Source organism: Corvus moneduloides, chromosome 2 (assembly GCF_009650955.1).
Source record: "Corvus moneduloides isolate bCorMon1 chromosome 2, bCorMon1.pri, whole genome shotgun sequence".
NCBI classification, from domain to species: Eukaryota; Metazoa; Chordata; class Aves; order Passeriformes; family Corvidae; genus Corvus; species Corvus moneduloides.
The window spans coordinates 66,909,407-66,925,275 of NC_045477.1; the positions used below are offsets into that span (position 1 = coordinate 66,909,407).

A 15,869-nucleotide genomic window follows, 5' to 3' on the forward strand; every position below is an offset into this window, starting at 1 on the left:
CAGTAGCTTCACAGAATCACCAAAAGTTCCTTTTCATTGTGGAAATCCTTCAGATACCCATCTTTCAAACACAAATATAACAAGAAAGAATCAAGGACTATCAGTTCAGATTATTACATGGATTTTTTGTGTTGAAAAATAGATTAAACAAGTTTCAAACCAATGCAGAAACAATTTAGGTTAGGTTTCCATTCAAATGACTGAAGCTGTATATAAGTAATTTTTATTAATGTGGAGGGCAACTGCAGGGCAGCTGTCACCTAATATCTGGGCAGCAAAATGCACACACTAGGTTCTTACAATGGGCAAATTTAAATCATAATTTCTTTCTTGTTCTTGTTCAGTAGCCTCCAAAGGCTTTACAAGGAACTTCACACAGGACCATGCAGTGAGTGTGTTGAATTGCTGTTACTTTCTTTCTCTATTCCTGAATCTGTTCAACATCCCTATTTCCTCTCTCGTCCTTTCTGGGAGGGGAGAAAGACAGATGGCCCTGGAAGGTTCTGTGTGCATGGTAGCTGTGTGGGTATTTTTCTTACATCAGGAAAGTATAATCTGAAACCACTTAGCATTACACTTAACTGAATTGTCAATATGTTTCTAGAGAAGAGGTGGAGAACTAAAGAAAAGCAAGACATTGGTGGGAAAGGGCTTTCATTTTGCTAAGGGACAGGGAGAGTAGATAACAGACTTATCTGGAGAAAGGCTGATAATGTGCTAGAAGAAAAAAATAATATTTGCAGCAGAATAAGGAACTGAGGTGTGAAAATCTGACCAATGGACAAGGAGAACAAATTTTCTACTAGAGGAGAATAATACATGGGTGAGGAAATACTTGATTCAGAGTGAGCAGGATGGAAGAACTTTGAGGACATGGAAAATGCAAAGGGCCTCTTGCAACAAAAACAGACATTTGAGGTAAAAACCAGATACACCTGAGAATTCAGGGAACTGAGCAGGGTAAGAAGACATAGGAGTAAATGATGGAGCTGATTTCAGGAGCAGCTGGAATGATGGCATGTAGAAGTTGGAAATTATTTGGAAGAAAGCAGAAAAGTTGCAAGCTGAGGCAATTGCTAGAAAATTTGAAATAAATTGAAAAGACAAAAAAATAGCAGCATGAAAGAGGGAAAATTTGATTCATCTTCCTGTTCTTACCAGGATAGCTCTGGGACAAAAGCTATCCATTTGTGACCGATCTGGGCAAAGGAACACATGACAGGAACGTGACAAGGAAAGAATGGTCAATGATGAAGATGGTGCAGAACTAGAACAGTTTAGAAGGTTTTAGATAATGTGTAAAGCGATTTGTGTTTAAATGGAATGAAAATGAAGGTACAGGACTTGGGAGGGAAACTGCTGGGAGAGAAAAAATTGAGAATGTGGGATATAGAGAGAGGAAAATAAAACATAATAATGTAGGCAGCCAAATACATGGTAAGTAACCAGATGGAGAAGAAAAAAATCAGTGGAAATAAGAAAGTAAAAGCAGCAGTAAATGTCATTGTTCTAGTGCTTAGTAAGAGGTCTGGTAACAAAACAGTATATAAAAGTCAAACATTATCTTTGTATGGTACCTTTTTGTGTGGGATGAGGGGGTCTTGGGAAACCGGATTGGGAGCTAGGCATAGGCATCTAGTGAACCTACAATATGTATGGAGAAGAGGATAATCTGCTTTATTATTATTTAAAACAGAAGCAAAGAAAACATTTAAAACCAGTGTCTACACCAGTTTCTAATAGCTTAGTATCTATTTATATCTCTTAAAAAAAACCGTAAGTACATCGGAGATCCATATTTCAATCATTTATTATGATTATTTGTTAACATTATGGATATTGCAACAAACTGTTATCTACTCAGTATTTAAAAAACTCAAACCCAACTCTAAAATACTCCGCATTGCTTCTTTTTATAGTCTTGTATTCAAATTCCTTTTTATTATCGCTCCTATTTTACAAAAGATTTTACATGCATTAAAAGTGAATCTAAATGAGTGCTACATGACAAAAAAATAGAACAGAACATACCCCCTTATTGACAAATGCAATTATCTTCTACGCTTAAATTAGTCCTATTCCTTACTCTTCAAAGTGTTACTTAAAAATAGCAACATTAGATATAACTTCAAGCTGACAAGTATCCATTTATTCATAATAAATAGTAAACAAAATCTTTAGTTTTAATTACGATTTTCTTGCATAATGTTTTCTTAAATGCTGAAATTACACTTTGTGTTTCAATTATAACACTTCCCTACAGAGCACTACAGCTTTCCTACCTTTGTTTGCTTAGTTATAGAGCTGCATAGCATGCTCAACACAGTAAATTGAAAAATGATTGTGGATAAAAAGACTATTACCCCAGGCATGCTTTGATACTGAGACACAGATACATTTTTGAGAGGAATAAGAAAGTATTTCCCTAGTAAGTATCTTTTCCCCAGAACCTGAAAGGTGCAGGAGGTGGTATTATTTGTTTAATTGTGGAATATACTGTATTTAGAATAGTATATAATATTTCTTTTATAGTGCATACCAAAGTATACAAAATACAATTTACAGATAAAACGTAAGGACACAATTGAAATAGTGTTTAATTGTGACAATAGGGTCTTTGTTGCCCCAAACAAAATCCAAGAAAGTACTGGAAAAAGGTTTCATCCATTGGAAAGCTTTTGTAGAGTTTTGCAGGTAAAGGGCTCCATCTGTACTGAGCATGCTTTATTCCAGTGCTGCAGGAATGAAGTGGTTCTTTCCCTGCAATTCTTTCTCCTCACTCCTGCCTACAATTGCCATGCTAAATACTGAAATACTAACAGAATGCTCTCAGTGCTTCCCTCCCTGATATCCAGGCAGGTACACAAAAAGAAACAGAAATATACTGAAACTGGTAGGGAATGTGAGCCTGACAGGGAGACAGGGAAAGCAGACACTACAGATGGAGATGTGGTTTGCAACAGGGAAGGCTGGTAACAGGGAATGTCAATGCAGCTCTTGAAATGACTGGGTAAGGGGAGGAGGCAACAGGAAGGGTCAGACACAGCCAGGGGGCTGGAGGTCACTGGGAGAGAAAGAGCTTGTAATTAAGGAAATAATCAGGGTGGCATGAAACCAGGTTCAGAAGAGAATGCTGGAAGAATGTGAAATTAGGAAAAAAGAAGCGCAATGTAATGTAGAGCAAGGAAAAGAGTCAGATTAGCAATTGACAAAAAGTGGGATTAGAGGGAGGAGGAAGAAAGTAGGAGGAACTGGGACAGATACAAAGGGATACATAGTAAGTGGGACACAGAGAAAAGGGAGTTTATGGTGAAAGGAAATCCTCCTTCCAGTACTGGAAATGAACACAGAGAGTCCTGACATTTGGCATGACTTGCCTGCTACTTACTGTTTCTTGAACTATTTCTGAAGCCTGTCACCCTATAATGACTGATTAACAACATCAATGTGTTCCTACAATTACATTTGTGTTGTAGCATTATATATTGTGGTAGAACTAAAAGTTCTGAACTGCTGTACTATGATTGAGCTGAATACATTAAGCTGTAAGACATGACAACTCGATTTCTTGCTTATTCTTTCCTTTTTCTTATAGACCCTCTGCTTTAGTTATATGTTAAGAGTGCAAAGTAGGTACAGGAAATGTCAGAATTAAGGTTGCCTTTGCAGTATGATTCAATATCACAATCAGAAAATATCATGGTCCAGCCTCGAACTAAATAATCATCTGTGGATTTTAGTTTTGTTTTTAATGTACATCATCTTGGACAGATGAATCAAGGAAAAGTCATTACTGAGAACGTCTCCTGTAAATCCTTGATTTCATTTATTTCAAAATTGAAAATATGTGAAATGAGCAATAGTAGGCAGAGGATAGCTGGGAAAGAATGCACAATTATTGTTCAAAAGCTGAAATGCTGTTCCTATATAGTTTGGGATAAGTCCTTTAGAATACATACTTCCAAAATTGTATTGTTCTTATTATAAATATTATAAATATCCAGCTTGATATTTCAGCCTATGAGTGAAACTGAACTCAACAGGAACAGTGATTTGATTACACCTGAATACTTTTGCCAAAAATGCAAAGCATCCTGAAAAATTAGGTCCTTGATACTTGACAGTTAAGTAATATGTCATCTTAATCTGTCTTCGAGTCTGTTTCCCAGCTATCAATACTCCGAATGGAATACTACAAATTTCAATTCGTGCAAGAATGCTCTGAAGATGGAGCAATTAATGTTTGCAAAGAGTGCAAGTACTGCAGCGACCGGTGCAGCAGCATGGCTTCCCAAGAAATTAGAAGTCTGTTTTAGCATCAAAAGAAGTAACAAAATGTCTGGATTATAACAAAAGACATAATGGCTGAATTCTTACCAAATGAATTATGTCAAATGGTGCTTTGAATAATGTATACATTTTACGGGAAGGAAGGCAGGAATCTGGGATAATAGACCTCATAACATATATTCACTTCCCAGGCAACATTTAATCTGGCATATTCCAACTTCTTTGTTACTGACTTCGCAGACATAACTTGCTTTAAATGTATTTGTTTATATATATGTGTTTGCCTTTCATAAGAACTTACTGCATTTTTGGTATTTGTTTATATGTTCAATCCATTAAAAGCTTCTTGACTTTTTTATTCTGTTGTTACAGTCTCCTTGTGGCACACCAGTAACAACTCCTTGGAAGTTAGAAAATGTGATTAAATAACCCACAGAAGATGTCAAATGATACTGTTAGGATGATTGACTTCGAAATGCAAAATAAAGGCAATTGAGTGTGATTACTGGAGCTAATCCTTTAAGGCTTGCCTCTGAAAAAAGCACCTTCATTTACAGTTGAAAACGATTGCTATTTTTATTGTTTAGTATTCATGTAAGTAGATTTAGCCTGTTGATAAGAATAGATATTATAACATAAATACTATCTTCAAAATTTGGTCTTTACTAATATCTTGATGTTTGCAACGTATATATACATCTAGATTCACAGGGGAAGTAATATGGCTCTCTTTAGTATTTCATGTATAAATTTACTCAGCAGATTTGTTTTATTAAAATGTAAATAATGGGATGTGGTAAATGAAAAATTCAAGATGGGAATAAACAGCTTATTTATTGTTAATGCTCAGAGTAGCTTATTGAAACACACCTTTCAGTAACTGCCACTGACTATTAGCTATGAAATTCTCATCATGCCTTGAATGCTACCCATTAGGTTTAGCCATTTGTACAGTTAAAAGGCTCAAGATGCTTCAAATATACCCTTAAAAACATTATTAACTCAAATCAAACTACACACATTCACAAAAACTGTGTTCAACATGTCTGAGATTCAACCCGATACTGCTTCAAATTAATTATTCTTCTTTAATTGCTCTGTATAAACAGAAATGACCTATTAATTTAAAGAAAATCTATCAGCACAGAATGTATTCTCTCTTATAAACAAGCAAGATGAACTTGACCTTGTTTGAACTTGTTTTGATGTGGCCCAGATGGTAGGCTACATGCTTGAATAGCAGTCTAAAGCTGAGGAAAAACTCATATAGCAAGATCTAGATTTATAGCCTTTTGCAAATTCCTACCTTGTATTGTCCTTTCAGCATCTGTTCTGCCCCCGCTGCGGTCAGCTTCTATCTCTGGGGTCAGAGAGTCTACAAACACAGAAAGGTAAGACTGACACATATTTCATTTGATTCTTATAACCCTTTTTACAACCTGTTACTCCAATGCTGAATTACAATACAATCAACCTTTGTCAGTTTTTTTAATGTTGAACAATGACTGGAGGCCAGGACAATTTTTTGTTAGACTGGGAAGATTAATGAGCAATAGATTTTTCAGGCATAAAGGGGGGGAGAAAAAAAGGTAGAAAAAAAAATGGACTTCTCAAGCTAATAATATAAAATTGTCCTAGTTTGAACATTCTCTCCAGTGAGTTTATTTGCACATACTATATAAAGTAAAAAAGTAATAAAGAGAGAGGTATCACTTGAATGAAGGAAAGAAAGGAGATTTTCTTTTTTGTCCCTTTCCATCATGTTATAAATTTTCAATATAACAAGATTCTTTTGGCACGTAAATTGAAAGTTAATGACACAGAGGCAAAAATTGGCTTCTTACCATTTAGGACCCTGAGACTATCTGTTGAAGCTGCCTGTTTCAGTGTTTGTTCTGCTTGCTCTCGTCGTTTAGTCTCAAATTCAAGTGCTTCCTGCAATTTCCTCTTTGCCTTCTTTTCCTTCTTTAGCCTTTTCTGAATTATTGCTGTGAAAAAAAAATAACATCAATATACTCCAGTTTGGATCTGAAACTTGGCTGCACGATTACCTATTAAGAGTCCTGAGAAATGCTACAGCTGCAACATTCATATAAATTGATTAATTACACAATACCCATTTAAATTACTTGAAATTTGCTGGAATCACCCTGGAATATTCTAAGAGCTACTGTTCTATGTGACAATATTCAAAAGAGTACGCGGTATCAAGCAATGACTTTTTTACTCTTTTTTTTTTTTTTTTTTTTTTTTAATAAACAGCTGAGAATGCAAATTTTCAAATCAGAAAACCCCAGAAACCAGCAATGGAATGTACTTTTTGAATCATCTGACGTATATAAGACCCTGTCTCTGGAGTGAGGTGGTTTTTCAGAATTAATTTCACCATTTCTATTTCCCCTAGCACAGTTAATAGATGCACAGTGATGGAGTTCTTGCCTCCCTGCAGTTTCTCTTGTGTAAGAGGGGGGATCCATGTGCCTGGGTGCTGGGCACTCCCCACCCTCCTCTGGTCCTCATTTCCTGGGGAAAGGCCCTGAGACTTCTAACTCCCCTTCAAGATCTGCTTCCTGCAAGCCATCTGACCTCTTGGTGCCTGGTCTCTTCCCCATATTTACTCCTTTCCCACATTTCCCTTTTGTCTTTCCTTTTTCTCTTTCTTGCTTTCTGTTGGTGCCTGTCCCATCAGCCATCTAACCTTGAAGAACTTGCGGCAAATCCTTTATGGTGCTGGATCCTCCAGTCAAGTAAATACTACAATTCTATGTCAAATGTGAGGGAAAATACTAGTAAAGAAAGGAGGATTTTGAAATTAAGTATAGAAAGTCCTTATTTAGAAAAAAATCTTTCCCTTGTATCTCTTCAGCTTAAACTCTGTAGGAAAATGATGGCAAGTCCAGGATGGGACTTCATCACAATTTTCTTTCTTACAACCACAAAGGTAAGACTTGCAGGATCCCTAACTAAAGGAACATATCACATGTTATGCTCCTGTTGGAAAAGGGTAATGTCAACCAATTTTTCTACTCTATTAAAACCAAAGTGGGCCTCTGAAGCAATCATGTAAAGTTGTAAAGCATAGCATTATCTCCCCTGCCACACCCCAACCGTTCTTAAATAGTACATTTAGGGTTTTCACGGATGTGAAATCTTTTGTCCCAAGATCTTCTGGATAATTCTTTCCAGGAGAGTCTGTTATTTTTACACCAACTAAGAAACTACCTACTAAATTACTCACTAAAGAATTCTTTACACACATGAAAAGAATTACCCTTACCAAATCCAGATATGAGGAACTGTTAAGTTTCCATGCCAAAATCCATCTAGACCTGTATCTCACTCCAAAGTAACCTCTAGTACCTGCCTAGCAATGAATGCTGGAAAATACAAAAATATACTTCCACCAGTTCATACTCCCCAGGGACAGTAGACTGTGATGGTGGTATCTTTCACAAAATGCAAATAATTAAATTTTTAAAGGGAACTGTTCATTGTTATTACTCTTTAATTTATATGCTAAGAAGAACCACCTTTTAGATGATCTTGTATATTTTGTGCTGCCATACAGAACTGTTCAGGCACAAAATTAACATAAGCACATATCCTGTAGTCAGAATAACTACATAATTTACATCCAAGACTTTGGAATTTTTGGTTCTTTCTCATTTTGTACAACACCAACTACTTTACAGTCTAATTAGCTCATACTATCAAAGAACATCTAGCATCTATACAAAGGCTAAACTAAATACATTTTGAATCATTGCATGGTTTTAATGTTTTCATTATAAGTACTTTGAAAGTGATTGCAATAAATGAGAAGGAAACATATGTTGCTTTCTGAATTAAAATGTCATCATGGCTGACACATTGTAGATGTGACTACAGCAGTCAGAGCCAGAATTAGCAAACCCTTACTGTGTAGCTGCTCACAGAAGAGATATTATCCTACTTTCACCAGTTGATGAGACACATCCTACAGCCTTAAGAATCGTTAATTGGAAAATTTAAAAAGAAGGAAGGAAGCAGTACAGTAAATAAGCAGCTCTTTAGAACATACAGTAGCAGCAGTGAATCCAATGCTCCACAAAAAAAGGAAAAATTACTCATATTACTCATATATAGCCACTAAAGAAAATTATATTTGACTTATATTAACATGATGAGCAAAAGATAGATAGATGTTACCTAATGCTAAAGATCCCCTTCACAAAGGGTTTGACCTCTATGTGACACAGTGTCTTGTGTTTCTTTGCTGCAGCTTTTAAGTGTATTTCAGTATTTCCATACAGTGTCTCTTCACTTAGCAGGGATCCTGGTACATTTCTTCCTGCTTGCTCATGCTTCCATTAAGACATGTGAAGCTTTCCTTAAGATATGACACTTGCTATCTGGAAAGCTAACAGTAGGTAAAGGCTCCTATGCATTTTTCTGCCTTTAATTGAAGAATAAATAGTCACAATAATTTCAACCTGGCCTTATTTTTTCTCTCTTACTTCGATCTGTTAATTTTAAAGAATAATCCATCACTTTTCTTTGTTATATATGGAAGTAGCCACTAGCGGAGATAGTCATCCTCATTATATTTGCTTTGCTGCATACCACCATTAAGTCTTCCAATCCATTCCTCTTTGGTCTGACTCTTTTCCCCAGTGCAAGATCATCATTAGAGGGATACATATACAAAAGCAGGTAATGCATCATGCTGAAAATAATATTGCCAATTATTTCAGTAACCTGAACAAAATAAAGGACTATCCCATGTTTTTTTCTAACATATAACTTTGAGTTAAATTCATTTTGCTTAATTTTCACTGTTCAAAACACATGTGTCTAGCACAGCCTACTCAACCATGTGACCTCTGGAGTTAAAGGGAAGAGAAAGAAGTCTTCACAGTGCAATTGACCCACCCAACCTATCTGAGAACAGCTTCTCCCTTTATTGTTCAGCAAGCAAACTTCTATTCATTAAAATGAGACACCTAATTTTAAGATGGCAAAACTACAGTCAGATGGGTTCCTGCCCAAACCTTTTCTCTTGTGCATGTGATTGCACAACTCTAAAAGGGAACATATATTTGAGCAGCTGTGAGAAAGATGTGAAGACTAACCAAATTACTCTTTTACCAAACTATTTTAGAAGTGTAATATAATTGTATTGAGCAGAATAGACCTGTTGTGGACAAAGGGATAATTCATTGCACAGGTGTGATAATTGCTAATAGCAATTGTCTTTCAAAATGTACTCTCAAAAGCTAAAAAAAGGGTAATTAATGATGTGATATTCCTACCCTTCAATGGGTGAAGGCATGAAAAAGGATTACATTTAGTACTTACTGCTAGCATGTAAGTTTAAGGCATAATGACATTGGCTTTGAATCCAACTGTTCTTGGGATTCTCTGTTTAGGTGGTTACCAGAAACGTAAACTGAACAAGAAGAGATTTGTAGCTCTAGCCCTACAAAAATACACATCTGACTTGTCATGGTCTGAGTTAAACAGCGAGTCCCAGAGGTTAACTGTCCTTGCAAACGAACCAGGCACTTTTAAAGGGTGAGACATACAGAGACAGAGAAATGGACGCATAAAGAAAGATAGAAATATGCTCGTAATGCACATAGTTAATGCCAATCACTGCAAACTGCCTCACCATTGCTATCAATGTAATTATTTAAAAATCTCTAACGTGTACAGGCTTTACAGTGGCTGATGTTAACGCTACAGATGCTACCAGCGCTTCTGCTTCATCAAGAAGAACCTTAACTGCTACTTCTACAAACATGTATTTTATTTACTATGCATTATGAAGAGCTCATATATTACCATTATCTTTATATTTATTACCTCCAGTTTGCCTAAATATGCACTACAAGAACAGAGCAGAGTTCCTAAAAACTTGCAGATTCTTAAATTTGATGCAGATTGTCTTTGTCTTAAGTAGCTGTCCCTTTTCCTAATGATCACAACCTGCAAAGGTCTGTAACAGCACCTAGGGTATTTATAATTGCTTTTGTATTACTGATGTTACAATATTCAAGAAAAATGTTGAGAAAAAGGAGGTTCCTTGCTCCAAGTCTCATGAAGATCCTATACAAAATTAGGCAGGTTACAAAACATCCTTCACTGCAGTCAGCTGAGACAAAACATGATTTAAGGGTGGTAAAATTTTGAACAAATGCAGGTGTTTGTTAGAAAATTCTTTCCTAAGGAAATAAATTACATGGTGTTTATGTCTGCTTAAGCAAGATACCTCTGTTCTTCTGCTCCACAGCCAACTGTTTTTCAAGTGTTTCCCTCAGTTCTCGTTCCCTGAAGAGTTCCATCTTCAGTTCTGTTTTTTCCAGTTGGACCTGTTTCTCTTGAGCTCTGGCATTGTCTATAGCAACCTTTAGTAGACCCTGTTCAGCGATAAAGTTGGATAATATTTGGAGAATGTTAGAACAGTTGACATAATAACTACCTACCTTTATTTTTCCTTGATAGTCACGTGAGATTTTAGAAATAAAATAATTCTGTCACAGTATCAAAGTTACCTATTATCAACAACAATATTTAACTGGAAATAACTTTAACAGGTGGACAAAAGTCTGTAAAAACCTGGAAGTCATGTTTTCCCAGAAAATGTAAACTCACCTCTGACTGTGCATATAACTAATGTAAAAAATGTATAGGAATAGGTTTACACCTTTTAAGAAAACTGAAAAGTTGTCAGTCTCACAGTCACATCATACACAGAATTCAATCTCTAGTCCAACTCAAGCCAATGGAAATTAGCTAAGGGAGAAAGTCTCTTTTAAAGTCTTGCCATTTTGCTCCTCATCCTTGTTAATTACCATGGACTACAGCTATATTGGGATGTTAAGCAAAGGACGGTCACAAAGCAGGAAGATATCTCTGTTTTAACAAGTCTGTTCCCTGATTTTGTATGATTATTATCTCACAGCAGAAAAACAAAACACAATCATGTCTCGATTTCTTGATCTGAGATGGTTAATACAAACTGTACCCTTTTTTCTGTTGTTAGTGTATCAGGAAATAACAATTCAGATTATTCTAAACTTCTTTTGAGAATTCCAACTTCAAACTTCCTTCTTCTTTTGAAAGGAAATAAAATGATCCTAGCACAGCTAATAGTGTATTATTAATAATAACAACTAGATAGGACACTGACACAGGTCATCAAAATAGAAGGAGAAATGAAATTGAAATAAATGAACATGCAAATGTCCTTTTCCATTTTCCAAAAGTCTAGCCATCAGGCTCTTGGGTCTACACCCAAATCCCTCCTACTGAAGCTATCATAATAAAGTAGATAATTAAGCACGGATATTCATATATGAACCTCCATGGATATGAAACTAACTCTCCTATATCCTAGGCAAGACTCCTGATAACCATAGAGATAATTTGACCCAACAGAGATTTAATTACTGATATAAAGCAAAACAATGCCAACAAGAGAGACAGAACAGTACTCACCAATGGCTCTGCTAGGGAAACATTCAGCTAACAGATACAAGGTTCACACTCAAGACCAGGTTTGAGCACTACAGACATAAAAACATGATGCCCCATTCCCAAATAAGCTTCCTGACCCCTCAGCCACACTTCCTAAATTGGATTCTGGGTTGCATGTTTTTTAAAAAAAATTTTTTTTTATTAAGTATCTCCAAAAAAAGAATGGACAAAGCAGCATGTATAATGATTCTTGAGAAACAGAGAAAGTACTTTTTGTGTTAGTCTGCACATTTATCCCTCTAGTCTTCCCAGTGCCAATGATTGCTTTAAAATTTGTATCCTTCAAACTCCTCTTTTAGTACTGTTTTCAGAGCCTGTTATTTTCAGTACTCCTCATCCTCCTTCTTAAATCAATTGTTGCCTCAAGTCTTGTCTTGTTCAGAGCTTAATGCTCTGCAGCTCTGTTACACTTCAATCTATTGAAGTCCACAAAAGCTAAAAGAACTCAACACCTGACTGCAAGGCCCAGATGGTCAGCAAAATGATATACGCTACGTGAGTACAGAACCATGTTTGGAAAAATGGTAACAATGGTAACACAGCAAATGTCCTCACAAAATGTTTAAAGTTTTACCAGTTTTCTTTTGCTGTCGTAAAATAACTAAACCACAAAGGTATTTGGGGTTGAATGTTAAACCTGAATGACTATTGAAGAAAAACAAAGAAAGTACATATAAAGCTCTACATTACATATGCAAAGTAAAGTACAATTTGAAATACTTGGAAAGTGGTTTTTTTAGAAGTTAATATTAATTTGAATTCTGTTCCTTTTCCACAGTCATATTCTCCTACATTTGGTGCATTTGAATTAGTAAAAAACTGAAGTAGGAGTTGTTAATCAATACCTGCTTCTGGCTTATGCTTAAACTCTAGAGTGTTTTAATTTCCTCCAATTCATCACTTAGTGGAACATGTGATTCATCCAAATCATAAATAAACCAGATCAAGAGAAATTACATGAAAAGTATTTGTTGATGAAAAGTGTATTGTCTGGTAAGTTTAGAGCTGCAAACACTGTCTTCCCAAATTCTTAAAATCCATCTTGTTTAACAATAAAATCAAGCTGCTAAAGCAACTGCCGTCTTTACTCAATTCAACTACATTCATGTACATGTTTCTTCTTCATCAGGAACAAACAATTAGCAACAAATGAAAGAGATCATTACATCAAGTGCCCTTTTAGATCACCCCAATTAAAACTTTAGTTTAGCTGTATTTTAATTCTAAGATACCAAATTCTAATTTTCTGCTCTGATTGCTCTTGTTGACTTATCTTTGAAAGATGTACTCTCGGTGCAAAGCCTAGAGATTATTTAGCAAGATGCCAATGTTGGCATCACTTAATGTGTTGATTGGTTGTATTATCAGTAGCAGTTTAAAATAAATTACTATTAAACTATTATTGTCCTTGGCTGACAAAACACAATATTTTGGTGTTCTTTAAATATGAAACAATCATTGTGAATAAACATGGAGAATAACACTAGAGTGTAACACTGATGTGTGTAATTTTGTATTAAGAATTGCTGCAAAGTACGAAGCTGCTAAAAGAATATTACATTTTCTATTGAATTTCTGCACCAGACTTCCTCCCCCAGCCTTTCCTTTTTTTATACTTGCTAACATAGCTAATGGTAATACATTACCTATTGCTGCTGATTATGTCTGAAAAATATTAGCTTTTTGGAGCCAAGATCCACTAGGGACTACTTATAAGCTACACAAAATTAAGTTTCATTTTTAGAAGTTAAATCAGTGCACATCAGTAGGCATCCAATGAAAAAAAAATCTGCACTAGAGCCAAACTGATGCATATCAAAGGTGCTGTTGCTGCCAATGACAGCACTAATGCAGAAATACTGGAAACATTCAATATCTCCCTTTATTCAGTGCAGAAGGGTCTGAGAAAAACTAAAAAAGTACAACATTTAAAAAATCATCAGTGCCCCCTGGAACAGGAATAGCAATTTCAGAGTTGCAGGAAATTCTGTTAATTCTCCCAGTGGATCAGCTGTAGGAGATTATACAAAGTACAGTATGTCCAACTTGTACGTGCTATGGCTAATCCTCTAACCTGATATTAAATCAATATGCTGCCAATGACAATGGGAAATGCAGTGCAACATAGGAAATTAACAAAAAGAAAATATTTCTCTTTAGGAAAGGTCAGATGTTATGAAGGCTGCATAACGATAATTGCAGTGAACATGCTCAGGGTTCCAGATTTGTTTTTAATACAGTATGGCTCTATCTGGAGCCTGGCTTCTCGGTGTCATTCTTAATTTTTATTTCAATGTAAATGTCAAAAATGGAAGTTTTATTCCCTGGAGATTTATAGACCATTCTGATTTAGTTTGTTTTCTTTACTGTACTTTTTTTAGTATTTTCCACTGACAAATCCTTTAGAACTGTCCCAAATGCAAAGCAAAGTTGATATATGAGTTTCTTCCCATTCTCTGATCTGAAAACACCATCATGTAAGGGCAGCCTCATGATCCTACAGAAACAAAACATATATCAAACCTCAACTCAGTCTTAAAACCAGTATTACTCATCACTATTTTTAAATTACACAAATAATGTGTTGCCTACTTTGAAAGGGGTGGAGGGAAAGGTATATAGAAGCTCCTTCTCTTTCTAGCTGCATCTATAAGTGTGTGTTCCAACTAACAGAATTTAGTTGGCTATACATTTATACGTGACATCAAAATGACCTTGCTAATTAGTTTGACAGTCTATCTAGAAGATCATATCCTGTTTCCAACAATTGCCCACATTGAGTTAGAAAGGAAAACTAGAAGATCAGGGCATGCACACCACGAAGTTTTCCTGGTCAAACCTCCCAGCTTCCAGAGGGTTGGAGCTCCGGGGCTTCTTTCTGCAGTATTAGCCATTCATGGTGAAAACACTTTCAGATAACATTGCTTCTCTTTTAGTCAGGAAAATATATATCATTTGTATGGTCTCACCATTAAAAGTATCTAGTGAAAGGCTCTACAAAAAAAAATATATATAAACTTGCAATTTTAGTTAACTTCGCATGTTAATTTTTGAATATCTGCTATTTATAACTGACTAGTGACTAAGTACCATGAGCAAGACAACATATTAGAATATCTCTAGAGATGACTCCTGAAAGACAATGCTTTTAATATCTCAGATCAAATACTTTATCACAGATAAAGGCATATTACACAAGTATAAATGACATTTTTCCATTACTACTTTCTGTGAAAAATAAAATAATTCTCTTCAATTTCAGCAGAAGATAAATAAAATAAATTTACTTTTAATGAAGTAAAACTGTGATTTTTTACTTTATCCACTCTTTGCAGTATTTTTCTCTTAGTATTTAGTCATAGATAGTATCAGTGCAGGAGACTCACAGCAATAAAGCCAGTAGTTTTCTTTGTTTTCAGAGGGGAATTTAGTTTGTAACCATGCAGTGCTTTTATTAATATCAATCAGATACTTGCAAATTATTTTAGGCATCTCTTTAAAAATATTTAGCAACAAAAATATGTCAGTACAATACAGTCTTGATAGAAAAATACAGCTATCATGGTGCAACTATATAATCCCTTAGATATTAATGGAAATTCAGCTCAGGGACGGCAAAGATTCAGACTCTAAAAGCTTGAAAGAACATTACTATTACCCAAGAATATTGTAGCCACATGACAGGCCATGGCTGTTAACATACTTTGGCATAATCAGGCCATGACTCAAAAAGGTAAACTTATGTGAGGGGAACAGAGACATCTTTAGCCTTCTCACCAGCACACACACAGCATTTTGCTGTGACTCACCTTCCCTCACCCTTCATCCTCCCTGCAACTGCACATACATTTCCAGCATTTAATCTAGAAGAAATCTACAAATACACTTTGGGAAAAAACAGACATATGACTCGATTTAAGTTCTCTGTGGAAATTTATTTTCTCTTCCTTTTAGATGTGCAGATACAATTCCAAATAAAAAACCCCATGTTTCCAATCTTATTCCTTTTTTTAATGTGTGTATTTGCTTAATTACATTCTTTTATAGTTTACTGTTTGTAT

General features: G+C 35.4%; 1 protein-coding gene across 5 annotated transcripts in view; it reads right to left on the reverse strand.

Annotated features, from left to right (window-relative positions):
- Positions 1-15,869, reverse strand: part of DACH1 (dachshund family transcription factor 1) — a 355,980-nt gene that overhangs the window by 30,489 nt on the left and 309,622 nt on the right. For 3 of the 5 annotated variants that reach the window (XM_032099932.1, XM_032099931.1, XM_032099934.1), the window contains 3 exons: positions 10,541-10,688; positions 6,135-6,278; positions 5,597-5,665 (listed from right to left, as the gene is read on the reverse strand). In XM_032099932.1, coding sequence (XP_031955823.1) covers positions 5,597-5,665; positions 6,135-6,278; positions 10,541-10,688 — 361 coding nt within the window. Of the gene's footprint in view, positions 1-1,577; positions 1,645-5,596; positions 5,666-6,134; positions 6,279-10,540; positions 10,689-15,869 lie in introns of all 5 variants that reach the window. The other 2 variants (XM_032099935.1, XM_032099933.1) reach the window with 1 other exon arrangement.